Source organism: Protopterus annectens, chromosome 3.part1, assembly GCF_019279795.1.
Source record: "Protopterus annectens isolate FY-2018-M chromosome 3.part1, PAN1.0, whole genome shotgun sequence".
NCBI classification, from domain to species: Eukaryota; Metazoa; Chordata; order Ceratodontiformes; family Protopteridae; genus Protopterus; species Protopterus annectens.
In genome coordinates, this window is record NC_056732.1 from 1,445,994,046 (window position 1) to 1,446,020,362 (window position 26,317).

At 39.1% G+C, this 26,317-nt stretch overlaps 1 protein-coding gene across 2 annotated transcripts in view; it reads left to right on the top strand.

Moving 5' to 3' along the window:
- CROT (carnitine O-octanoyltransferase) overlaps positions 1–16,438 on the top strand; it is a 1,004,553-nt gene extending 988,115 nt beyond the window's left edge. For both annotated transcript variants that reach the window (XM_044067513.1, XM_044067514.1), the window contains exon 17: positions 15,667–16,438. In XM_044067513.1, coding sequence (XP_043923448.1) covers positions 15,667–15,787 — 121 coding nt within the window. In that variant the 3' untranslated portion in view covers positions 15,788–16,438. The remainder of the gene's footprint in view (positions 1–15,666) is intronic.
- Positions 16,439–26,317: the final 9,879 nt, after the last annotated feature.

The following is a 26,317-nucleotide window of genomic DNA, read 5'->3' on the forward strand; positions in this document are numbered from 1 at the left end:
TGGTGGCGGCTGCCACTAAGAAGGAACTGGCGGATCCTTCAGTACCTGTCCATCCTCCTAATAAGGACTCTAGGACCATGGACAGGTATGGAAAGCAGATGTTTTCTTCAGCAACCTTTGCTATGCGTTCGCTGAATTATCTTTGTCACTTCACCAGGCTTCAACGAGATATTCTCAAGGAACTGGGAGAAGTAGTCCAGGATCCTTCTGCTGCTGGGGCTCAGGAAAAGATTGCCTTGCAGCTTGCTATCCTGAATTCCTTATCTAACTCCTCCATGCGGCTCATATCCTATGCAGCCGATGGAGCGAGCAGGGCCGCAGGCACAGGAGTTGCTCTTAGACGCCAAGCCTGGATGCGGCTTTGTAATTTTGCGGACCCCTTTAAGGCGTCCTTCACTAATACCCCCTTTGATGGTTCGGCTTTGTTCGGACCTCAGGTGAAGGATACCTTGACCAGGTGTGAGCAGGACGGTAAAACTCTTTCTGCCGTTGGAGTCCAGTTTTCCACTCCTTCTAGACCATACCCCAAGGGTCAGAAGGGGGGGAAGATGTGGCTCCGTAAAGCCCAAGGAGCTACACTGGACACACATGGTCAGTTTACCCCCAGAGGCAGAGGGGGTAACAATAATAGACGCCGCCCTAGAGGCAGGGGGGGTCCTCAGAACCAGGGCAACAGGGAGTCTCTTCCTGAGAAGCCCTTTCAGCATCCCTGAGGTGTTGCCCGACTGTCCACCCTTGGAGGCAGTCGGGGGAAGGATTTCGCTGTACCCAGTAGCCTGGCAATCCCTATCTCAAGAAAAATGGGTACAGTCGATTATATCCGAGGGTTACAAAATCCCCTTCGAAAGGTTTCCCGTACCTCTACAATCCCTTCCAGACATCTCACCCGGTCAAAGGGATTTGGCAGAACAGGAGGTTTCAAAGCTCCTAGAAAAAAGAGCCGTCCAGACTGTGCCAGCAGACCAGGTAGGATCCGGCATCTACTCCAGATTCTTTTTGGTCCCCAAAAGGACGGGAGATTGGAGACCAATATTAGACCTGAGCAATCTGAACAGATTTGTCAAGAAGGCAAGATTCCGGATGGTCACGCTTCAGTCCATTCTGCCCTTTCTGGGCAAAGACAACTGGATGTGCTCTATAGACCTTCAGGATGCGTACTATCACATAAAGATTCACAGACGCTCCAGAAGGTTTCTCCGCTTTCGGCTAGGGACCAGTCATTACCAATTCAGAGCCCTGCCCTTTGGCCTCACTTCAGCCCCCAGAGTGTTTACCAAATGCATGGCAGTGGTCACAGCTCATCTGAGACGTCGAGGATTCCAGGTGTTTCCCTATTTGGACGACTGGCTCCTCTCCGCCACCACCAAGTGTCAGCTCCTTCAGTCCAGAGACTACACTCTACAGCTTTGCAGGAGTTTGGGAATCTCAGTAAACTTCGAAAAATCTTCTCTGCTGCCTTGCCAATCTATCACCTTTATAGGCACAGAATTAAACACTGTCAAAATGTTAGCCAGACTAACAGATCAAAGAATTCTGGACATCCAAAAATTTGTTCGGCTTCTTTTGCAAAGCAACAAGATCAAAGCCAGATTTATACTGAAGGTTCTAGGTCTTATGGCTGCGGCCATTGTTCTTCTACCTCTGGCTCGCTTCCACATGCGTCTTCTGCAGTGGATGCTATTCACGCAGTGGTCGTACCACAGTCTCCCGATGAGGCACGAAATCTTGGTAACACAGTCGTGCGGAGCTCATCTGAACTGGTGGATATCTTCCCTCTTCTTCATCAGGGCCGACCCTTTATTCCCTCCTCCAGTTGCCACAGTCACTACGGATGCCTGTCTGTTCGAGTGGGGGGGGGCCATTATCAGGGCAGGATGGTCCACGGGACGTGGCAACCCATAGAATACCATCTGCACATAAATGTCCTGGAGATGAGAGCAGTGCTTTTAACGTTGCAAGCCCTCAATGACTTTCTTCCCACGGGGACTATTGCAGTACAGACGGACAACATGTCCGTAGTCTGGTACATCAACAAGCAGGGCGGGACCAGGTCCTATCCGTTATGTCGAGAAGCTCCCAGACTTTGGCAGTGGGCGATCTCTTCTCAGCGGTTTCTGATAGCAACGCACATCCCCGGCAGGTCCAACCTATTAGCGGACAGGCTGAGCAGATCCATTCTGATGCCTTGCGAGTGGTCTCTCAATCAATCTGTAATGGATCAGATTTTTCTGAAGTGGGGCACTCCTTGTTGCGATCTTTTTGCTACTCCTCAAAACAACAAGTGCCCGATTTCTTCACTCTCTTTCCCTTCCAGGCCAACCTCTAAGAGACTCTCTAACCCAGGATTGGCCCGGGACTTCTGTGCTTTTCCTCCTTTCCCTTGATTCCACAAGTCATTCAGAAAGCCACCGCTTTGAGAGCCAAGTTGATCCTCATTGCCCCATATTGGCCTCGACAAATTTGGTTTCCGTCTCTGCATCGTCATCTTCTGGTGCAGCCCTGGCATCTGGACCCAGTTCCGGATCTTTTGATCCACCAATCGGGTCAGCAGCACCGGGCCATTCATTCTCTCAACCTCACTGCTTGGTTGCTCCACTTCCTACCCTAGCCAGGCTACCGATGATTTCGGACTCAGTCAGAGACATTTTAGTCTCTTCTTTGAAGTCGTCCACTAGGACTGTATATGCTAGCAAGTGGCGACGTTTTTCTATTTGGGCGAATTCCAGAAATATTGACCCCTTTACTGCTCCTGTACATTCGGTTTTAGATTTCCTGGCGGAGGTTTTTCATTCAGGATCCTCGTCATCTACAGTCAAAGTACAACTGGCTGCTATTTCTAAGTATCATGTTGGCCTGCATGACAATAACATTATGTCTCATAGGTTATGCAAGGCTTTTCTCAGAGGAGTTTTCCTCCTAAAACCACCTATAAAGCATCCTCCTCCGCAATGGGATCTGAACTTAATGTTGGCATCCTTGATACTACCTCCCTTCGAACCGTCTGCTTCATGTTGTTTGAAGTTATTGACCTGGAAAACTATATTTTTACTGGCTGTCACTTCTGCAAGAAGGGTTTCCGAGATTCAAGCTCTCTGCATTCGTTCCCTTATTTGGTTTTCATAAGGACAGGGTATCATTAAGAACTAACCCTTCCTTTCTTCCCAAAGTCGTATCTCAAACCAACATTAACCAATCTATAGACCTACCAGTCTTTTTCCCAAACTATTCCGACAGAGCTGAACAGAAACTGCATTTTTTGGATGTCCATCGTCAGCTCAGGTACTATTTGCATAGAACTAAACATTTCAGAAAATCGGACCAATTATTTGTCTCCTATGCAGAAAACAGGATAGGTCTTCCAGTATCTAAAGTGACCTTATCCAGATGGTTGACTTCCACTATTTCCTATGTATACTCTCTCAGGGGCAAACAGCTATCTTCTAAGCCTAAAGCACACTCAACCAGGAGTCTATCCACTTCTGCAGCTTTTCAGGATAGACTACCCATTGATACCATTTGTGCAGCAGCTACTTGGGCCACGCCTCATACCTTTGTTTCTCATTACAAGTTGGACTTGGCCTCTAGAGATAGGGCCAGTTTTGGTTCCACAGTTCTCAAGAGTCTGTTCCATTGAGCCACCCGGGATACAGGTGCTAGGGACACGGTCCCATCCAGCAAGAATGAAGGCGAGATTGACAACTTAACATTTAGAAGTTATGTACCTACCATAACGTTCCATGTTAGTTGTCTTCTCTCGCCTTCTTTCTTGCATCCCTCCCTCCTTCCCCCTGGCCTGGACAGATCTTGGAGAGTTCCTATTAGATTGTTTCCTCCGGTACGTTGTTAGGAGGATCTCTTTTAGGAACCGTTGTTCCTTATTCTTTTAGGATAGTCTTTAGCAGGGTAAGTTAGCTACCAAACGAGATCTGAGGTAGTTCCGCCTTGCATCATGGGATATAGGGTTGCCTCGAGCTGGTAAAAGGAGTTCTCGAGCTAAAGCAAGTGCCGAGTCGGAGCCGAGGATCGGCTCCGAACCCATCCAGCAAGAAAGAAGGCAAGAGAAGACAACTAACATGGAACGTTATGGTAGGTACATAACTTCTAATTTTTATATATAGATATACCTATATATGTATGTATATGTGTGTGTATATAGATATATATATATATATATATATATATATATATATATATATATATATATATATATATATATCTATATACATATAGCCGAGAATCGAACGGGCGAACCTCTTGCTGTGAGGCAACAACGCTACCGCTGCACCACCACGGAAGTATAATAAGTTTATAAATATATATATATATATATATATATATATATATATATATATATATGTGTGTGTGTGTGTGTGTGTGTGTGTGTAGGTATATATATATATCTATATATACACACACACAATTACATGTATATGGCTATATATATATATATATATATATATGTCCACAAACACATTTTATATATATATATATATATATATATATATATATATATATATATATATATATATATAGGTTCATAGGTTCATAGGTTTATACTAGGCTATCTGCCCTAGGGCATTTATAAGCCTAGCCAGAGTGTGTTTGGCTTTCGCCACCCATTTTAAATTAATTTTGCTATGCCTTTTTTTGAGGTTAGTATACTGTGCCTCTGTCTAACAGTGACACAGAAGTGATAGCCGGGGTAAACCTACGATCTCCCATCCACTCATCAAGATTCCTCTTGAAGAGAGTCAATGTGGGACTCTGCCTAACCTGGACTGGGATTTTATTCCAGAGTGAAGGGAGCCTCCGGGTTATGAATCTGTCCCTCCATCATGTCCTATTTATTTCAGTGCTGAGGTTCAAGTCTCTCGAGCGTAGCTCGATGGGATTTGGATTTTCTGAGGTGCAGCATGTCCATTAATTCCGGGTTGGACATGGCTTTATACGTCAGGCACAGATCGCCTCTGAGCAGGCGGTATGCCACTGAGTAGAGCTGGAGTTTCTTTAACCGGGCAGCATATGGCATCTGTTTGAGCCCTTTGATCCTCTTGGTGAGGTACTTTTGGGGTCTTTCCAGTTGCTGCAGGTGTCTGGTAAGGTACATCCCAAAAGGGGCATTGTACTAAATTATGTGCCTGATGAGGGATGAGTAAAGAGGTACAATGACTTCCCCTGATCTAGATGTGAATCCCTTCATTATTAGGTGGGCTATATAAAATGTTTTTCTAACCACTTTGGCCATGTGGTTGTCAAATGAGAGATTGCTATCAACTTGGGTCCCCAGGTCCCTAATGACTTCTTCTGTACTTAATGGATTACCACCTATGTGGTAATTTGTGGGCACTTTGTTTTTGCCAAAGGGGATGACTATACACTTTTTGGTGTTTAGCTTGAGGCCATGGCTCTGGCACCAGTTGTCTGTTTCTATGAGGCCCTTTTGGAGGATGCTTGTGTCGGCTGGAGAGTTGATTATGGCGCCCAGTTTGCAGTCATCTGCGAACTTGGTCAGCCACAGTCCTTCCGTGTTGGCCTGTACCGCTGAGAAATATATACCGAACAAGAGAGGTCCCAGGACTGAGCCTTGTGGGACGCCACTTGTAACTGGTTTGGAGTCTGACATGGCTCCAGCAATTCTAACCATGTGGGTTCTGTCCTTGAGCCAGTTTGCAACCCATCTAGTGACATAGGGGTTTATATTTAAACTGGTGAGCTTATCAATAATGCCCGAGTGGGGTATTGTATCGAAGGCTTTTGCGAGGTCCAGGTAGGCTGTGTGGACCACCTTTCCCTCGTCAATGGCCTTGGTGACTGTTTCAAAGAAATCGACCAGGTTTAAGAGGCAGGATCTGCCCTTAACAAAGCCAAACTGGGTAGAATCCAGTGTCTGTAGGTCCCCAATATCTTTATTTATGAGGTCCATGATGATCCTTTCCATAGCTTTGCAGACCAAGCTAGTCAGGCTTATGGGGCGATAGTTTCCAGGATCCGTTGAGGCACCACATATGTGTGTGTGTGTGTGTGTGTGTGTATATATGTTTATGTATTATATATATACTTTCGGCCTTGTGCTTCTATTGTGTCTTCCCTAACACTGATCATTTCTATTTGCCTTCTTTTTCTTTATCTCTCTCCTCTCTCTCATTTGGAACCCTTTCCTTCTTACCATTCATTGTGCTGCATCTCACAACTTTGTGGTATGCTAATCTTTACTGTGTCATTTTCTTTGTGCTGATGAATGTGTCCACTACTTCCCTAGATTACCACCTCCTTGCCATAACTCCTTTCATTTCTGATGTTTCCTGTATCTGCCCAGGTTATTCCATTCCTCTCTCTGTCTTTCTGCACCAGGCTAACACAAAATAAGTCTTTCATACCATCCTTCTGAGCTGAGCTACTTACCCTTCTGGCATTCCAGTCTGTCTGCATGATTTGCAGATTCTCACTTTCACAGGTTTCTAACCCACAGTGCCATTTCACAATTGGGACTACTGATCATACCTCACAACTGTACCTGAATTACTCAGTTTTTACCGAGTGTTGGGGTCCAAATCATGGGGTGCAACGATTCCTGAGTGGCACCCCTTCATTCCCAGTTTTTAAAAAAAAAAAATTATTTTTGTGCTTTGGAGCTAACATCACATGTGCAATGATGTCAGCTCCATCGGTCTGTCATAATTGAAATGTATCTGCTTTTGAACTTAAGTTTTTAGCTGCGAGCACGGAAACATCTCTTACATTTTTGGACTAGCTGAAGGATGGAAGCTTTGGAGCTGAACTTTCTGCTGGTATTTGCTTTATTTGCTGAGACTGCTTTAGTGAAATGGAACTGCTTTCAGGTATTTCAAATGGAATTGCTTTATTTGCTGCTGGTATTTGCCAAGACTGGTTTAGTGAAACTGAATTGCTTTCAGGTATTTGAGAGCTGCTGGTATTTGCTTTATTTGCCGAGATTGCTTTAGTGAAATGGAACTGCTTTCAGGTATTTGAATGTTTTATTTGCCAGGACTGCTTTAGTGAAATGGAACTGCTTTCAGTTATTTGAATACTGCTGGTATTTGCTTTATTTGCTGAGTCTGCTTTAGTGAAACATAACTGCTTTCAGGTATTTAAATGCTGCTGGTATTTGCCGAGACTGCTTTGGTGAATTTCAATTATTTAAATGCTGCTGGTACTTGCTGAGACTGCTTTAGTGAAACGCTGCTTTCAGGTACTTGAATGCTGCTGGTAATAGCCAAGACTGCTTTAGTGAATTTCAAGTATTTGAATGCTGCTGGTATTTGCCGAGACTGCTTTAGTGAATGTCAGCTATTTGAATGCTGCTATTTGCCGAGACTGCTTTAGTGAATTTCAGGTATTTGAATGATGCTGGTATTTGCTGAGATTGCTTCAGTGAAACGGAACTTCTTTCAGGTATTTGAAATGGAATTGCTTTCAGGTATTTGAAATGGAATTGTTTTGTGTGTCTGTGTGAAAATGTCCCAACTCTCAGTACACCTGATGGCTAGAGGTAGTCAGGCTCAAACCCTGTACTTTGGGTACAGTTAAAAAGAGCCTAAAGTCCCTAGCCACCACCACTTGTGAATTTATGTCTCATATTTTTATTCTGTTCCTCATTAAATCTGTGGTTGTCGGGATTTTTCTGGTAATGGCACATCACTGAAAGATTGATTTCACTAAATAATGACAGGCATTTGAATTTCAGACTTCATATTCCTCAGAAAATAAATGGTAACACAAAACCTTTTATTCTAGCAATTTTCTAAGCTTATAAGATCAGTATTTGAGATTTGTTCCTATTTTGGGGCTGTTTACCCCCACTATTGGCTTTGTCCAGATTTTTTGTGCTAGGATGTTGAGAGCTATGGTGAGAAGTGAGAACTGAAGTCTGTATTCTCCCATTGTTGGCTTTGTCCAGGTTTTTTGTGCTGAGAGGTTGAAAGGTATAGTGAGAAGTGAGAATTGAATTCACTAAATCATGGTCATTTAAGTTTCAGTATTGCTGTCTTTCTAGAAACTGCTGATTTGGCATAGTGGTATGACGCTCTGACTGTAATGCACAAGGTCCTGGGTTCAAGATGTGGCAGTGAAATGCATGGTGGTAACACATTTTATTCTAGCAACTTTCCAAAATTATGCAAGCAGTGTTTAAAGTCCCTGTTTTTTGCCCCCCCCCCCAAAAAAAAAAAAAACTGAAATTGAAAATAAGTGAGAGAAGCTGTGCAAGATGCCTATGACTTACACTACTGTCATTCTATATAAATTTATATATATATATATATATATATATATATATATATATATATATATATATAATTGTGTGTGTGTGTGTGTGTGTGTGTGTGTGTGTGAGTAGACTTTTATGATGGAAATGTACTGAATTGGGCAGTTTTGTTGTTCATGCATTTTGTTTCATGCCTACTGGAAAAATGTTCAAACAATAAACTTTAAAGTGCACTCTAACTTAAGTCTCACAAGTGTGTTGCATTATACAAGGAATATAATTTAATAAAATCAGGAAGGTGTATCAAATAATGCATTTATGTTTCATGTTTTGTGTGCAAGCCAGGGGCCTATGATTTGAAAACAGCCCAAATGTGATCTTTATCCACCACTTGCCAGATGCATTTTCTTTGAATGTGGTGTGGTGCATTTTCTTTGGATGTGGTGTGGGTTTCAGTGCTGTTTCAGTGAATGTGAGGGTTTCAATGCTGTTTCAATGAATGTGAGTTTCAAGGGCAGAGAAGTTTTAATGCCAGGTCTGTTTTCAGTGTGAGGCAGTGTTGCTTTGTTTAGCAGATATCTATTAGTGTTTGTGCATTGTGCTATAAAATGTAAAAATAAAATCAAAATAATCATTGTAGAAGTAAAGCAGTATGCACACATTAGTGTTTATGGTAAATGGGGCGAAATAGCCAGGTAATGGGACACTGGAATGGCAGCAGGGGGACTCTGGTGCCATATTTTGGTTGTCTGTTCTTCAGTTTGCGTTTGAAAGTTGGTATCTCACAATTCCATTGGAGTGGGTGGGGTTACTTAATTATGTATGCAAATTTTATGTTAATCAGTGTACAGATTTGTACCTGTTTTTCATGGGCCTTGTCCAGATTTTTTGATGTTTCCAGGTTGAGAGGTATGCTCCTGATCCATCCAGGATACAAAAATCCTGGCTATTTCCCTGCTTTCCTGCAGTTAGATATAGAAAACCCCAACTATCTCCACCATGCCCCTAGCACAACTTCCCGTATGTATGGTACAGGATTTCACTGTCTCTCTTCATACTGTACTCCTAATGAGGCACCATCCTTTCTCCATACTATCCACCCACTTCATTCCCATTCAATAATTTACCTTATGTTCACAATACTACTCCATCTTCTACCACCTCTGACCCACATTCCTTCCCTGTCTATCTCCTTCTTAAGGATCTTTTATAACCAGGACTAATCACTCACTTCCTTCATTTCATCACACTCTTCTCTCTCTACCTACTTCTAAACTCTTACCACAGTATTGCTCTTTTTCCTACAATGACAACTATACTACAGTAATTCTCTGCTGACTTCTGAACAGTCATTACAATTCTTCTTGCATACTACATCTGTCATTCAGACGTAAATTTTCCAAATTTTCTCACCATGGAATTTTTACTCAAAAAAAGTGTAATGTTTAGACTTTCCAGATGATCCTTATTTTGTATTTTGTGTAATAATCTATGTATTACCTGTAAATATTTCCTGTCTTTTGAATAATTGTTTAAATACGTTAGTTATTTGTAATAGAAATGTTCTGTGTTATCTCTATGGAATTTTCTCTCCGGACCACCACTGAAAATGCGTTACCCACCCAGTCAGACTTTCCCAACTTAAGAAACTAATAATAATGGTAATAATAATCAGCTTAGTCCCTCTGTTCCAAATCACACTTTTTTAGTAAGTGTTGCCTAAAGTCTTATAATTTCTGTGTTGACATTAATAACAACATAATAGTTTTTTTACTGATAATCTGCCTACCTCTGTATAGCATATTGGTGTAATGCAATTCTACTATGACCTGTCTGAAATATTCTTTTTCTTTTTCTTTTTGAGATATGTTTTCTTTTTATTTTTCTTTTTGAGATATGTTTCTGCTGCCCTGACTCATCCTGTGCCATTCTACCCAGTACCCCATGGCCATCACTTGGGTCTTCCAGTTTGTTTGATCCAAATTGTGGATGGCTTGGAACCCAAGGGCATCCTGAGAGGTCTAGCTGTCTCCTTCTGCCAGGGGATTATTTCTTATGACCTACCCACGCATTCTGTCCCTTCCCTAGTTGTTCTTAGGTCAGGCATGCAATTAGGATATGCTGATGTTTCGTTCCCATATCAGTGGAAGCTATGTCAAGGTCCTCCACCCCTTCCCCTATTCTGGCTACACCCTATCATGTCCAAAGTCTTCAACAGGAATCTGATATGGGAACCCCCCACAGAACTGTTCTCCCCCCCCCCAGTATGGAAACTCCCATCCCTCCCGGCCACTGTGTCAGTGGCCTGAGCAGCTAATAGCACCCAGGCTGAGTGGGCTGTAGCCAGGGCTTTATCCTTGTATGTCACCAGAATGGCCCTTTCTGAAGTATTCTACCTCTTTACCCATAGTAGGTTTACTTTGCTACCTGATTTCCTCAGTCACATGGCTTCAACTTTGTGGGAGTTCAACTAGTGGTTCCTTCCTCCGTATTTCTCAATGAAAGATTTCCACTTCCATGGACCTCCTCCCAGGCACAAAACTGTAGAGGAAAAAGTTCATAAACACTTGTGAGGTGTGATTACTATAGCGGCACACTTTCAGACCGAGTCCTTTTCTCCTACTTGGGTTAGCCTCTCCCTGCATGTTTCTGGTTTAGATTTGTGATTCTATTCCTCTATAAATATTTTTCTTTAAGTGATCCTCTCCTTCTGTTGTGAAGGATTTAACAAAAGTCATTTTGTTGCTCTCGCTCTTGTCCTAAATCTTTGCCTTTAATATCACTACTGAGAAGTTTTAGTTGATGGGGAGCTTCAAAATAGTGGGATCTCATCTACTGGCTGTCTCCTGTACCTTTCACAGCCAGTTGTTCATTAATTGGTAGCCCACTCAGTCCAGTTCAGGGTCATGGAATAGCCAACACTTATCATGACACTCAGTGGGCACAAGACATGCAAAGTTATCCTGGAATGGTGCACCAGCCCATCAGGTTACATACACACACACATATACACATACACGTGAGATTGCCAGTGGTAGTTTCATCAACCACTTTTTTAACCAAAGGTTCTAGACTGTTTATATGTACCTGTATGCAACCCCAGACAGAGTGTTGTAGGGGAAACTAAGAAGTTCTCAGACTTTGAGATTACATTGGTTTCTTTATGCATCTTCTGTTTTAGTTCTGACAGTTTCTTCAGAGGTCATGTCCTGCTATACAATACTTGCTGTTGCTATTACTTGACCAGCTCATCATCCCATAGATTTCCATATTGCAGTTAAAAGTTGTGTGTGTCAGATTTCTCAGGAGAAACATTTCCTCAGACTAATATTTTAATCTGTTTATAGAATTTGTATGTAGATTTTTTTTTTTGCATTAGTCAGCCACAAATATATATTTAAAACTGTTTTTGTTCATTGGCACTGTGTTTCTGTCTTTTGTATTCTTCTATCCATCCATGTCAGAAGTCCTTCAGTCTTGTACCCACCTACCTCTGATTTTCTCGCTATAGTGTCACACTTTGCAAAACTTCACTGCCTACTCCTTTCTCTGGTAGCCCGTCCAGCATCAACTCATTCTTACCCTTATTCATAATCTGTTTTTAAATAACCTGGAATTATTAAACAATAACAGGAGGACTGTGTCCTGTTTTTACTAGAATATTGTATAACATAATCCTTGATAGCACATTAACAGGTTACAGTTGTGCCTAACTGTATAGATGAAATACCCAGGTTTCCTTTAGGAAAGTCAGTCATGTAAGCCTGAAACATCTCAGCTGTACTGTTAGTATGTCTTCCAGATGCATTGCAGAAATTGATTCTTTCCTAACAAGTTCCCATGGTGATTTATAGAGTGAAACCAGCAATGAGTAAGCAAGACTGTTCACCCAGGAAGACAGACAGATGCCAGTCCTGAGGTCGTGAACTGTCATATCAGAACTCCACTCAGTGGTGGTTCACTGGCGTCCTTAATAGCACCTGCTGTCTCAGCTTCACAAAAAGTGGAGCTCAACATTCTGCACGCTGTTCAACAGGTTCAAGCAAAAATATTTTTAAACCCAACTGTGCTCCAGTATTATTATAAAAAAACAGTCAAGAGACCACCAAGGAAAAAAAGGAAATAGTGGGAAGTGCCATTTCACATTTAAAAACTATGAATTCACTGCCATGGAGTATAAGATGTAATGTTGCTCTTGAAGCAGTCACCCACAGCAGTGTACAAGTCTATGCTTTGTAATAAAGTTACTGAATATAGGGTTGTCAGACGAAAAAAGCAAGACCGTAGAAGAAAATTCCATTCTTTTCTTTCAGAAGTTGACTGTACTGTGTATGTGTAAGTCACCAGTAATGATGGCAGTAAAACACAATTCAGACATTTCTTGTATAATCCATTAATGCTACTGCTAAGTGTGTCAGGAAAGAAAGAAAAAAGTCAAAATGGTCTATTTTTATGTTGTAAAGAATTCAGGGGCTAAGGCAGTATCAGTTTCTGTTACGAGTTAAACTCTTTCTTGCAGCATCTCTTTTTTTTCATATAATAAGCATCTTGGGCTAGTTACTCCACTTGGCCAATGATTTCACCTTGGCACTGTACCATATAAGTCTGATAGTTATGTCCGTGGGGTAAAGTAGTAGATGTACACATTTTCTTCCAAAGTCTTACCACAGATCCACTGACTTTATCGTTTGGAAGAGTTGTCAACACAACCAGTTTCTTTGCTCCCCTAAGAGAGCATAGGTCTTAACAACAGAGTTAGTAGATTTGTAGATGTGTATATAGATTTAGATAGCTATATAGATATAGATAAATATCAATATATGTTAGTTTCAGCAGTCTAGCATAATAATATTTGTGAAGATAAAGGTTTCACAAGTCATTTAAAATGTTCTTTCATAAAATGTAAGCAATCACCAAAGGAAACATGGTATGTAGGGCACCTTTATCACCAGAACTTCCTTCGAGGCCATTTTTGGGAAGTGGCCTGACCTAAAAGGCCTTCTCTCCATTTCAACTGGACAATGGAAGAAGGCTAGAAGATACATTTATCTTTTCTCCTGTGGTGGAAGGTTTGAGAGTTGCAGTCAGTGATAACTGCTACAACAGCTGTACTGACTTGCTATAACGAAAAGCAAGAGACACTACTGACATCTAATCTGGCTAACCACCTGTCAGACTCCTAGACTTCTGGACCTCAGGCATCCAGACATTAGACATTTGTTGCCATTAAGAATAACTGAACATTTATCCAGGCTTATGCTTGCTACCCCCTCACATCACCAATGGCATTTAGTCCCCTGATGTGTGCAGTATAAAAGGAAATTCAGTAGAAGAGAAACGTTGGTTATCTGGAACATTATGCCATTCCTGATTGCATATAGGGATGGCACTCTAACCAAGGTCCAACTAATTCTACTCCAGTTAGTGGCTTGGGACTCTGACAGCCCAGCTAAGGAGGATGAGCATTCTAATCCTAGGGATGGGAGTATTGAATACTGTGCATCTTTCTAGTTGATCTCTAATGATGGCCGGCGCTCAGAGGGGATGCCAGGCTGGCAAGGTGGTAGAAGGACAGATCGTGTGGCCACCACATGGGAACTAGGGCAGAGCATATGCTCAGGCTGCTCTAGATTACACTGAAAACCACCAGGTAAACCACTAGATCCAACAAGAAAAAGAAACAACCACTACAGATCCAAATGGCGCAATTTTATTCCTCTAACCCCTTGGCAAAATGCCTTCAAGGAGTAAAAGCAGTACAAAAGGAACCTTCCATAAATATACTCAACCATTAAACAATAAACACTTAAGTAAATTGCAATTCATTAAGCAGTTAAAACATTCAGCACAAATTAAATCATGTACTTCCAATTACATTCCCCATTTAATCCCCAGGTGCCATCTAATCATATTTTAAAATATATAATGTTTCCGTATACAGCAGTTTATCTTTAAGATCGCAAGTTTCACCCACCCCCAAATGTATTTGCTCTAATACACAACCTGTCAATGATGATGGATCACTGTGATGAAACTACGTCTTACTCTAGATTACTCACCCAGCTTGGTGAATATGTTAGCACATAGGGTAGGGGTATAAAAACAATCCCATTGTGTGTAACAGTATATATTGTGCTGATGGCTTCCTCACTCAAGTTCCGCTTCTCTTCCCAGCCATCCAGTGGCTGTGTGCTCCAAAATCAGGAGATAATACTGTGCAACCCTGTCCACTTCACTTCCCATGAAACTTGAAGGAATCAATACTTCAGGGGAATAGTTCCAAGGACAAGCTATGTAAGGATATGAGGGGGCAGTCTAAGCAGTTGATGGTAAGCTGGAGACATGATAGGGGTTTAAAAAAATTTTTATCCAGAAACTTACTGTGTTGTAGATAAAGATCTTGACTTGCCCAGCATTCGTATGTCTGGTGTGTGAGGAATCGTTTTGCAGTCGTGAATCATCCTACTAGAAGCACCATTTTGGCTACCATTTTCATTATTCAGGCAAAAAATGCTTGACTACCTCTCGTCCTTCTTGAACCCTTGTAAAAACAGTGGGTGGCAGGGATATCAGGAGACATAGAGCTGGGTAATCCACATGTACACCACTGTCAGTTTAAGGCCACAGCCCACATGCATGCTGGGATGTCTTACTGTTAAAAAGATGTGCCAGAGGACTAACATCTGTCTATGACCTTATTCCTAGCCATTTACTGATTCCTGAATCAGTGATCTTTATTGTAAACAGACACACACACACAGACCACAAGAACCACAGAGTAATGCCATATTTTATAGCATACATTTGTTCCTTCTGGTGAGGTAGAGACCCAGGTGATGTAGTATATCGTGAATATACTAGTTCTCATTCTTCCATCTCCGAAATGTGGAAAGCTGCCTATAACTATGTAGAACAAACAGGCAAAATTTATTTTGGAATACCCACTAAACACTTGCTATTAGATTCAACTAAGATGACAGTATGGTTAATAACTTTTTTCATACTCACAAAAAGTTCTTTTAATGAGTTAATTTTCAGTATACCATGGGTATTACTTAAGTAAGTCCTTAACAGTACAGTGAATGTGAGTCCGATCTTTTCAGTGTGCAACAGCTTGGAACACCGAGCTTATAAAACTCAAAGTGAGAAGTTTTATAATAAGGCACAATCGAGAGATATAATAAATTTTGTTTATCTAGACTTAAGGATGTAGAGTGCTGTGTTTTACTGCATTGCAGGATTGTATTCTGCACTTAGATTCACTCCTGCATGTCTAATATTTATTTTTGTTTATTTTGCTCTGAAATTGTCTGGTCTTCCCATAGAGGTGTTTTGAATAGAAAGATACTTAGCGATGCAGCAGAATGCAGTAAGAAAATAAATTGAAAATTTTACATTTTGTTGTAACATTAACTAAAATTATTCTTATTTTGATTTTATAGAATTGTTGTGACATGCACTGCTTGGAAATCCTGCCCAGAAACTGATGCAGAGCAGTTATATTGGCATGTAGTCCAGTCTTGCCAAGAAATGGTCCAGATAATGGCAGCACCCCGTCTTTAAGGGCTGACGACATGCAACAGTGTTCAAGATGAGAGCTTCTTTTCTCAGTTATGAAATGAGAAACTTTATTATGCAGCACAATGCAAATTCCTCGGTGGACGGATGTAGCAACAATTCAATTAATTTTGATTTTTATGCACTCAACAATGCAGATAGATTATGCAGTATCAATGCAGAATTATAACCCCCCCCCCCCCCCCCACAGATGCACAGCATATTTTATCCTAATATATCAGCACTGTGTTTTTGGTTAACTTTTAGTACACATTAAGAGTGATACAGTTGTAAACACTTTATATTTTTACTTTGCCTTTGGGCCTATTACTACAAAAACAGAAGGTGGGTTGGGCTTCACTTGGTTTCCTTACATGATAAACACAGTTCTGAAGGAGTTTGATTCTGTCAAGCTTCATGCCAGAGAAACAGTGGGCATTTGCTATACTGGAACTTTTTATGTATTTTATATGCCTTGTGGTGGGGGCGGGAAAGCTCTCAGTAACTTAATGGTGTGATTATGCTAATTCAGTGCTCATGTTGCTAAATATTTTGGCAGTTAATCCTTCTGTAATCGTAACTGTCTGTGTTTGGTATTAATTACAAAATCTGTCTCTTTTTTTATCCTTTTTATTGTCTGTTTAATAATTATAGTTGCACACTAACAAACTTTTAAATGTACCGATCTTAACTGTGTTTGGTATTAATTACAAAATCTGTCTATTTTTTATCCTTTTTATTTTCTGTTTAATAATTACAGTTGCACATTGACAGATTTTTAGATGCACTGATCATTATCTCTCTAGGTTAATTATCATCCTCTGACTTAAACTAATTTACTATATATATATATATATATATATATATATATATATATATATATATATATATATATGTTTTATTATGTTTAAATAAATAACCACAATCATACATCTCAACTCTCCTGATTTTTGCAGAATGTCCAGATTTTTGCCTCATATTTTTGGCCGTTTCCTCATAAAATGTGTGGTTTTCTGGCAAGTGGTTGAGTATTGAAGTCAATAAGTAATGACCGTCATTTACGTTTTAGACTTCATATGAGCATTCTAACAAAGAAAAAAACTTTTATTTAGCAACTTTCTAAGGCTGTAAGAGCAATAGTTAAAATGTGTCCATATTTTTTGGACCTTTGTCCCACCATTATTTTTGGCTTTGTCCAGATTTCTTGTGCTTAGGGGTTGAGAGCTCTGACGAAAATGGCTTTGTAAATGTGAAAAAGAAGTTATGCTGATTCTTCTGACTGCTACTGTATATTACTGCTAAGTGATTTTAACTACCCATCTAAAACTGGATAGATTATTTTGCAAATAACATTATAGTCCAAGGAATTTTATTAACATAATTTCCTGTCATTCTGTTAAATCAGCTGATATCGTCTAGTACTAGAGGAAGAAGTAATGTCAGTGGTACAACAGGTAGCACACTCACTCACCTTTAGTGTAGAAGGCTGTAGCTTCTATTTCCACAGCAGGTAGGTCAATTACTGACACTGCAGTAAAGCATAAAGGGGTTGCGGCACTCCTTCTGATGAGATGTTAAATGAAAGTTCCATCTGCCTGAGTTGGTGGTAGTTTAGGTGGATGCTAAAGTTTGCACAGTACCTGTCAGAAAGAGTAGATGAAGTTCCCCATTTCCCTGACCAGATTTCCCCTAGTAGTATAAACACCACTTTGATTCTTCCCTGAAAAGAGGCTGCTAGCCTAGTGGGACTAACCAGGCTAACAAAAGGGTAAATGAATAAAAAGAAATTGGATATTGTTACTACTAATGTTGAAAGTACAATATCTAATGTAAAAGTAATGTTTCCCGTGGGTAATTCAGAACATAACTCCAGTTTGAAATTCTTGCACATTGTTGCAACTTGACAAAAATATGAGATACAGCTTTAATACAGTTAATTATGATGAACATGTAATGACGTCCATTTGTAAGACTTAATAGAAAGACATTTTCCCTTACTAAAACCAAATATGGTTGTTCAGCTTTAGAAAATATTCGTAAGCATGGTGTAAAATGCACATCTATTGTTAATCACAAAGGTCACACATTGAAATTACCTTTTTGGTAGAATTTGGGATGGATTAAGCTTTGCAAAACTGAGGAAAAAATTCAACATGTATAAGAAATATCCTAATGATTTAAATAAAAGATGACTGAACAAGGCTGGTAAGGAACTGAAGCTGAAAATTTTGGAAAGCAAATCTATGAAAGAAAGTAAGCAGAGGACAAAACAAATATTAAGGACTATTCTAAATATGTTAGCAATGCCAGACTACACAGTTTGCATATTAAAAATCAATGATATTTTTTCAAGACCTTGAGGTGATTGCAAATAGGTTTGATGAATATTTTTATCAGTAGCAATAATACAATTAAAAATTCTCAAACTATCCACTTGATATCTTATATCCTTTTATGATGACAAAATTATTAGAGTCAACATTAAATAAAATAAAAACAAATGTTGATGGCACCAGACAGTATCCCTGCTATATTCCTGTACAGCATCAAAGGCTTCCTTTCCTCTTTGTTAAAGAGTATCTTTGATAAACTGCTGCAAACTGGCACTGTACCTAATCTTGGAAGAGTTCTCATGTAGCACTGATCTTTAAAAGGGGTAGCAGGGCTGATGTTATCAACTATTGACCAGTAAGTCTGACTTCTGTTTTTGTCACTGACATCATAATTTGTAATAGGCATCAGTTCTAGTTGTTTAGATATTCATCTACATGGATTTATTAAAGGTAAGTCGATCCTAAATAACTTGGTTGAATTTTATGATCACATCTTGGATTTTGATCTTGGATACACCAGGTGTCATCTGTTTAGACTTAGCTGAAACATTTGATATGTTAACTTATTCTGTAATTCTTAAATCTATGAGAATAGCCAGTGTTATTCCATTCATCATTGGATGGATTCATTCTTGGTTATATGGAAGAGCAGAGGTAGTAGTAATACATGGGATACATTCCAAATATATATCAGTTAACAAAGGAGTCCAGCAGGAATCTGTCTTGAAACTAATTTTGTTTAACATGTTTTCAGACATTCTACATAATACATTTTATTGGTTATCAAAATACCCAGGTGATTGCAAGGTGGTATTCCTAATTACCAGTGAAAAAGATTTTATTTGTATCACTAGTTATATAAATGAAATTGATGATGGGGCAAAATAAATGGGACTTTATTTTGGTCCTGATAAATGCTATATTATGCATTTTGGGAAACCAAGAATTGCATATCTCATTGCTGTATCAACTACAACATTACCAATTGCGGGTTTATACAGCCTAGTGACGCTTCCAGATGTTTCTGCAGATATATCCTACTGATGCCTCTAGCCATCAATTATTGCTTGTTCATGTTTACATTAATAATTCCAGAGCCTTGCTACTTACAGTGTATTAGAAGTTTTCATCTTACCGCTTACACAATTGTAAAAACAACTATATTGATATGACCTGTATCTAGTGCAGATAAAAATATATTGATTATTTGTATGGAATGTATTTGTATTGTAATAATTTGCATATTTCCCTAAATATCTCAACAGTCAAGTGACACAGACAAAACTGCCTAGCATCATATGAAAGTTCACAGTCGTATGAAGAAAATGCTTTTGGCAATACGTGTGTTGTTCGAATGGTTACTGAAATATCTTAAGTTGTTTATACAGCATTACATAATTCATATTTACTGTGGTTATTGTGGCTTATAAAATCCATTTTAAGATCTAGATCTGAATGAATGTAACCATTGCAATGGTTAATTTGTGATGAATAGTTTGCCATTTACAGTTTTCTAGTAACAATTATGGTTCTAGAGATATGAACACATTAATGAACTGTGAGGCGATAACTTCATTTGTTAAAAGGTTAAGGCCATGCCCCCTGGGAGTTTAAGTACAAACTTAAAAGAGCTCCATTAGAGGGAGGCAGTTAAGGACTTCAGCATATGTATATATAACAGTTTTTCTTTTTGGAAACAGGTGGATATGATTTGTATTTGAACAATGAAAAAAAATGCATCTTCAGGAGTTGCTACTTGTTTGACAGGGTCGTACAAGACATTTTTTAGACCTATCCTGGATTATAATAGTTTTTGCTCTATAGTACAGAAAACCTCCCTTCTTTGGAATCTGTGAAATTTATGCGAAAAGCAATAAATATTGAGGTGTTTTCCTATCAAGTAGATGTATCTATATCTGTATCTCCATCCAACCCCAAGACATTTTTTCACATTTTTGCACATGAGGTTGGGGTGTCAGTTCAACAATGACAATCAACTAGAGCCAACATTTACACTGCCAAATGACTGGCCCTGCTGACAATCAAATAGAGCAAACATTTTCACTGTCAAGTGGCTGGCCCTGCCGAGGTTGTTCTTTCACACCACATATTTGCACACCTACTCACACGTATGGCCAATTTAGAGTGTCAAATCCACCTACTACACCTTTGTAATGTGGGAGGAAATTCAGGTGAACACAGGGAGGACATGTAGACTCCGTATAGAAAGCACCCCAGCCGAGAATGAAACCAAAGAACGTCTTGCTGTGAGGAGACTATGCTATCCGGTGTGCCACTCTGCTGCCCCCTCTCTGTACACTTTGAAGTACTGTTATTTTAGTGGTAAGATGATATGGATCATTATGGTATTTCAGGATGAAATGTTGCAGGCAATATTTAATATAAATCCATAGCATTGTAGTTACTCTCTAAGAAATAATGAACTAAAGATGATTATGAATACATTTAAAATACAATATATCACTACTAAGATTTCATAACTATTGAATTGTCTTCCTTCATAGATCAGGTAATCTAAAGCTCTATATACGTGTGTATAATTTTGACATATGAATGGACCCTAGAATATTTTTAACCAGAAGTAATAAAATCAGCGTTCTTTAATGGTCTTTGACCGTAACACTGCATACATATGTGCATATGAATTTAGTCAATTGTGTTCTTGGTTACAAATCATTCCGGTGGGATCAGAGTGAAAAAAATGTACCTTCCATTTGGTGAGATTTGTGACAGTGTGCAACATTTGTACCTTCCCAGAGAACACACTTTCTTGCATACAGAGTATCTGGTAACAGCATTTTTTCTAACTAGCTAGTGGTCTGCTAGTTAAGTAGAATCAAAGAGGCTGCACTGAGGCAAAAGTGCTTTGTTTCAGATGCAAGAAAGCTGTAGTAAATGTGATGAGCCAGACAATACAGTTATACTGAACTTCATGTATAAACTCAGCATGTAGTTTGATAAATCCTTTCAGGCCTTACTTTCAAGATTTGCTAAGAATAGGGGACGTGGCCAAGATGCAGATAGGATAAAAGCAGTTTTTCTTTTTCTGCTATTGTATATATTTCTCTGGCAGGAAAAATCATCTTTAAGCTATCTTATTAGTATTACTCAAGAAGATATACTTAGCTTAAAGTCTTATTAAGATAGTGTCAAGAAATGAAATTGATATTTTGAGATTTTCCTGTCAAACTTTTATCTGGAAATTCTTCTTTACAAACAGCTATGAAATGAGCCACCTAAAAGCTAATTTTCTAGACTCTACCTATAAGAAAGAACTGCAGTCTGTTCTTGTCAACATACATGAATTGTCAGTAAAAATGTATAGACTGACTGGACACTGAACTGTACAGTTTTAAGAAAAATGTTCTAAACAAATGGACCAAATTCAGGAAGCTATACAAGACCAGAAGGCTCAGATTCTTTGAACGATATGAAGGCAAGGCTTAGTGAAGAGAACACAGTATTGAATGTTTACTAAAACAATATACTGTTCTGTTGAATAAACTGGATGATCTAGAAAATAGGTCATGCAGGAATAATATAAGAATATTTGGTCTTCCAGAGAAAATTGAAGGAAATGATGTGACAAGTTTCTTGACTTCCTGGCTTTCTAAAATTTTAGATTTGCCTGAAGCCATGTCATTTGGAATTGAGAGACCACATAGGTCTTTGGCTACTACAGCTTACTTCAAAGAACAAATCTCTCTCAAGAAATGCAATAGTAAAGCTTCTTTCATCACAAGATAAGGAGCTTATTCTTAGAACTGTGTGGTCAAAGTCTTCTATATAAATAGAAAATAAAAGCATTCATTTTGATAATGAATATTCTTTGTTATATCCAAAAGCAAGTGTTTTCTTCCACTGATTAGAGAAATAAAGAAAAAAAAAAAAATTAAAGTCCATTTGTTGTTTCAGGCTAGACTAAAAAATCTTTTTACCAGACGAAACAAAAATGTTTGATGCTCTGGATGCAGCTGTTTCCTTTTTGAAAATAAATAACTTTCATGAGCACACTGAGGATATGGACTGGTCTGGTGCCGCCCTGAAGAGGCAGGCAGAGAGAGACCTGGGTGGAAGATAAATGAAAAAAAAGAAACTGAAAGATAAATTAATCAAATGCAATGCCATTATTTTAAAATGTATATATAGTTTTATTATCCATTTTATTATTTTGTTTCATATTAATAAGTCTTGTGCATTGTAGAATCTGACATGTTCAGTTTCTGGAAACTGAAGAGGGAGTCTCAAAGCTTCTGTTATTAAAGTAAAGTTTTTGACTCACTATATATTTATATGTTTTATACTAGGGTGATTGACATGTACATTACTGGATATTATACAATATGTAATTTTCGTTTGGTGTGTAATGCATATATGTTGGAAAGTTCTTTGGTTCTGAGAATTACTTTCTTGTTCTAATGCTGATGTTAATGTAGTGTTGTGGTTCTTTTTATATATGCAAGGGTTGTTTGGTGTTTGCCATATTGGTATATCTATAGCTTTATATTTCTTAATTTGTGTCATCTGCTCTTCCATTTTTTTTCACTGTGGTGTGTTTTGGACTCTTGGTGACTGATATGTGTTTGATGCCATCTCCAATTTTTTTTGTGTAGTTTTATGTAAAGTGATAAATTGGCTTGAATGTGATGGAAGTTCTGGCTCTGGTGTCTCTGTGTCTCTTTGGAACTTGCTCCTCTGGCTGCGAATGGCAGTGGAGTTTGTAGTGTTGATTTGGAGAGGAGGATTGATGTGAATGGGGTGTGTGTGTGTGTGTGTGTGTGTGTGTGTGTGTGTGTGTGTGTGTGTGTGTGTGTGTGTGTGTGTGTGAACCTTCTCAGGTGAGGACTTGGATGTTAAATGTAGTTTTGGTTTGGTTGTATCATAATTTCATACAATTTTTTATTTAGTTATCTTGTGTGAGTGGTTGTTCGGTGGGGATTGGATGTTCTTCCTGGTTTCGTGTTGTGGATTGGCTGAGTTGCAGGGAGTTTTTTGTGGGATGTGACTTTGTTTTACTTCAAATTCACTAGTTTTTCACAGCAATTCCATTTATTTCTTATCACTGATTTTGCTTTTTTCTTTGGTGTGTCTATGGCATGCTCTTGCTTCTTCAGATGTGTTTTTTTCCCCGCTGAGCCTACATGAGACAGGCTTTGTTTAGTTTGACAGCATTTGACATCTGACAGATTACAAATGAGAAAGAAGGGTGGGTGTGATTTTTGTGGGAGGGAGCAGAGCCTTTCTTTTGGCAGTCGCTGTAGCTGTGGGAGTTTTATATTCGCATGTTCTGCTGTTTGCCTCCAAAATACATGTGCATACTGTGGGAGTAGAACCCACAGCCTTCTGCATCAAAAACAGGTATACTATCTGTTTTACTACGAACAATGCACAAATCACAGAAGGTTTAGCTCAGCAGACCCAGTGATGCCTAGATGCGGGCGGCACAGTGGTGCAGCGGTTAATGTTGTCACCTCACAGCAAGAGGTTCTCCGGTTCGATTCAAGGCTGGGGTGCCTTCTGTGTGGAGTTTGCATGTTCTCCCTGTGTTCGCGTAGGTTTCCTCCGGGTACTCCGGTTTCCTCCCACATTCCAAAGACATGCATCTGGAGCATTTCTCCCCGGGCCTCCGCTGAAAACAGGCTCTGTGGAACCTAGTCGGACATTCCCGGTCAACAAATGTTAAATAAATAAAATAAAATAATAAAAAAATGTTTACATAGTACTGACATGCTGTATAAAGTGTGACACACAAAATGATAGCAGCCACAATATCTGGAGACAGTTTTCCTGCTACAGTGCTTTTACTATATAAAGTTACGTAACCAGCACAAGCATGATAAAGTGACATTGCTGAGGTTTTTCACATTCACAGTTGCAAAGAAGTATCTCATAGCTGTAACGTGCATATTAAGAGCAGACAGTATTAGGACCAGTTCAGCAAGCTACCAACTCAGTTTACCACTGAAATTGGAAGGAAAGGGAAGTACTAGGACAGCCATGAGAAAGGTATGATCAAGCAGAGCAACACACACAACTGTTATACGCAAAATAATTAATAATGCTCCATTTAATCCAAAATTCATGACATATATAATCAAGAAAGGTGTAGCTGTAACTTTATCCACATTCTTGCCAATAGCATTTAAGGCCAGTAGGAAAAAATGGCTGTGGATGCCATGTATACCCATGTGTTATTAGGGGAGTGCTGCAGAATCCTGAAAGCCCAACATCCTGAAAGTTCAAAATACTGAAAAATCAAAGTACTGAAAACACACAGGCTACAAACAATTGCTATATTCCTGCACAAGTACATACAGAAACAAATAAACTATATTACTGTTCTCCAAGTATAAGCAATCTATAAGTGTAGTGAAGTGCAATCTTGGAGTTGATATATTTAAGTAGCAGGGGGTGTGGGTGGCACAGGGGGGCTTGCCCCCCTACATATAGTTGAAGGGTAATATGTTTCTGTATGTACTTGTGCTGGAATGTAGTAAGTGTCCTGTGTGTTTTCAGGATTTTGAGTTTTCAGTATTTTGAACTTTCAGGATTTTGGTCTTCAAGATTTGGGGCTTTCAGGATTCTGTAGCACTCCCATTATTAGACAGATGTTATTTACACCTGTTTCACTAATGTGATGGACATGGAACACAAAGGAAAATGCAGAGATTTAGCTAGCTGTAACAGTTATTTAAAGCACAAGTTATATTTAACATGGCTAATTAAGCAGCACATACATAAAATCTTCCTAATACTGGCAGCATTTTCCCTCATCCTGTTGATGGCTACATGAGCTATGTTGGGGCTTGGAAGAGACTGATATTGTATACATAATTATTAAGTCTAATTAAGGTGAGTAAGGTTCTGGGTTTCCTGTTGCATATCAGTATAACTGGAGAGATATTTACACAATCTCAACACAGTAAAGATATGGATAACTTCAAGGTGCAGAGTGCTGCCTGTTAGCTAAAGATTTTAAGGACTGTTCGTCTTCCTTTTTTGTTTTATTACTACCTATACACAGAATTTTTTTGAATAAAGAATTTTCTTTCTTGTATAGAAATCTTGATTTAGTATTTCTGGGAAACACTGTCATATATGAGAGATATATTATTTTGTATATAATGTGTACATTCTTTACTTTTTTCAGTAATTTCCTTGTTTATTCTGATAATAGCAGAGAGGATGTTTTTCATTTTTTCTCACTGTTGGAAGGGATTGTTTGTACAGTTTTTTGTACAGACAAGGAGTTATAGACTCCATAGGTTGTTTAGATGGCTTTGCAATTTATTTTTTACTATGGATGCTATTTACTTGTTCTTTTTGGGTGTCTGCTATTATGTTGCTCTTTCATCTTGTGAGGAATATGTTTCTCGAGGTTTATTTAGTTTATCATATTCAGAGCTTGTTTTGGGAAGTGAATTTTATGTTTATTTATGTGAAATGTATGATACTTTCTTATGTAGCTTCATGTCATACTTTACATCTTATGTAAAATGCATCTCCTTAAACATCAGTGGTTTGAATAATGGTTATAAAAGTGGGAATCTAAACACATTTCTAAAATTATTTAATTCCCAGATAATATTTCTCCAAGAGACACATTTGTTGCAAGCTGACATAGATGGACTTAACTCCAATACCTATTCTGTTTTACTTCTCATTATAATCAGAAGAAAAGAGAGGCAGCTATCTTATGGAGGAATATTTTACCTAAGATGATGTTGTTGTTGTTGAGTCTTTCGGCTTTTCCCGGTTAGGGGTCACCACAGCGGAACTCCGGTCCGCTAATGATTGGTAGTTGATTTTTACGTGCCGAGTTACTATCCCTGACGCACAACCTTCAACGAAGGTACGGCCATTCACGCATGTCTCCACGCAGAAGACGCTCTAGCTGAGAATCGAACCGGACAGCGTCTTACTGTGAGGCGACAACGCTACCTCAGCACCTAAGATAATTAGTTCATATACAGATGACAAAGGTTCTTTGTCTTCTATTACTTTAGAAATTAATAGGAAAGTATACACTTTTATTAATCTATATAGGATACATGGAATAGGTGTTAGAACTGCTAGAGGACATTTAGAACAGATTGTTCACATTTCAAAGGGCAATATTGTTATGGCAGGAGATTTTAACTATATTCTAAAGAAAATGGCTCTATTGCGATTAGGAAAAGGA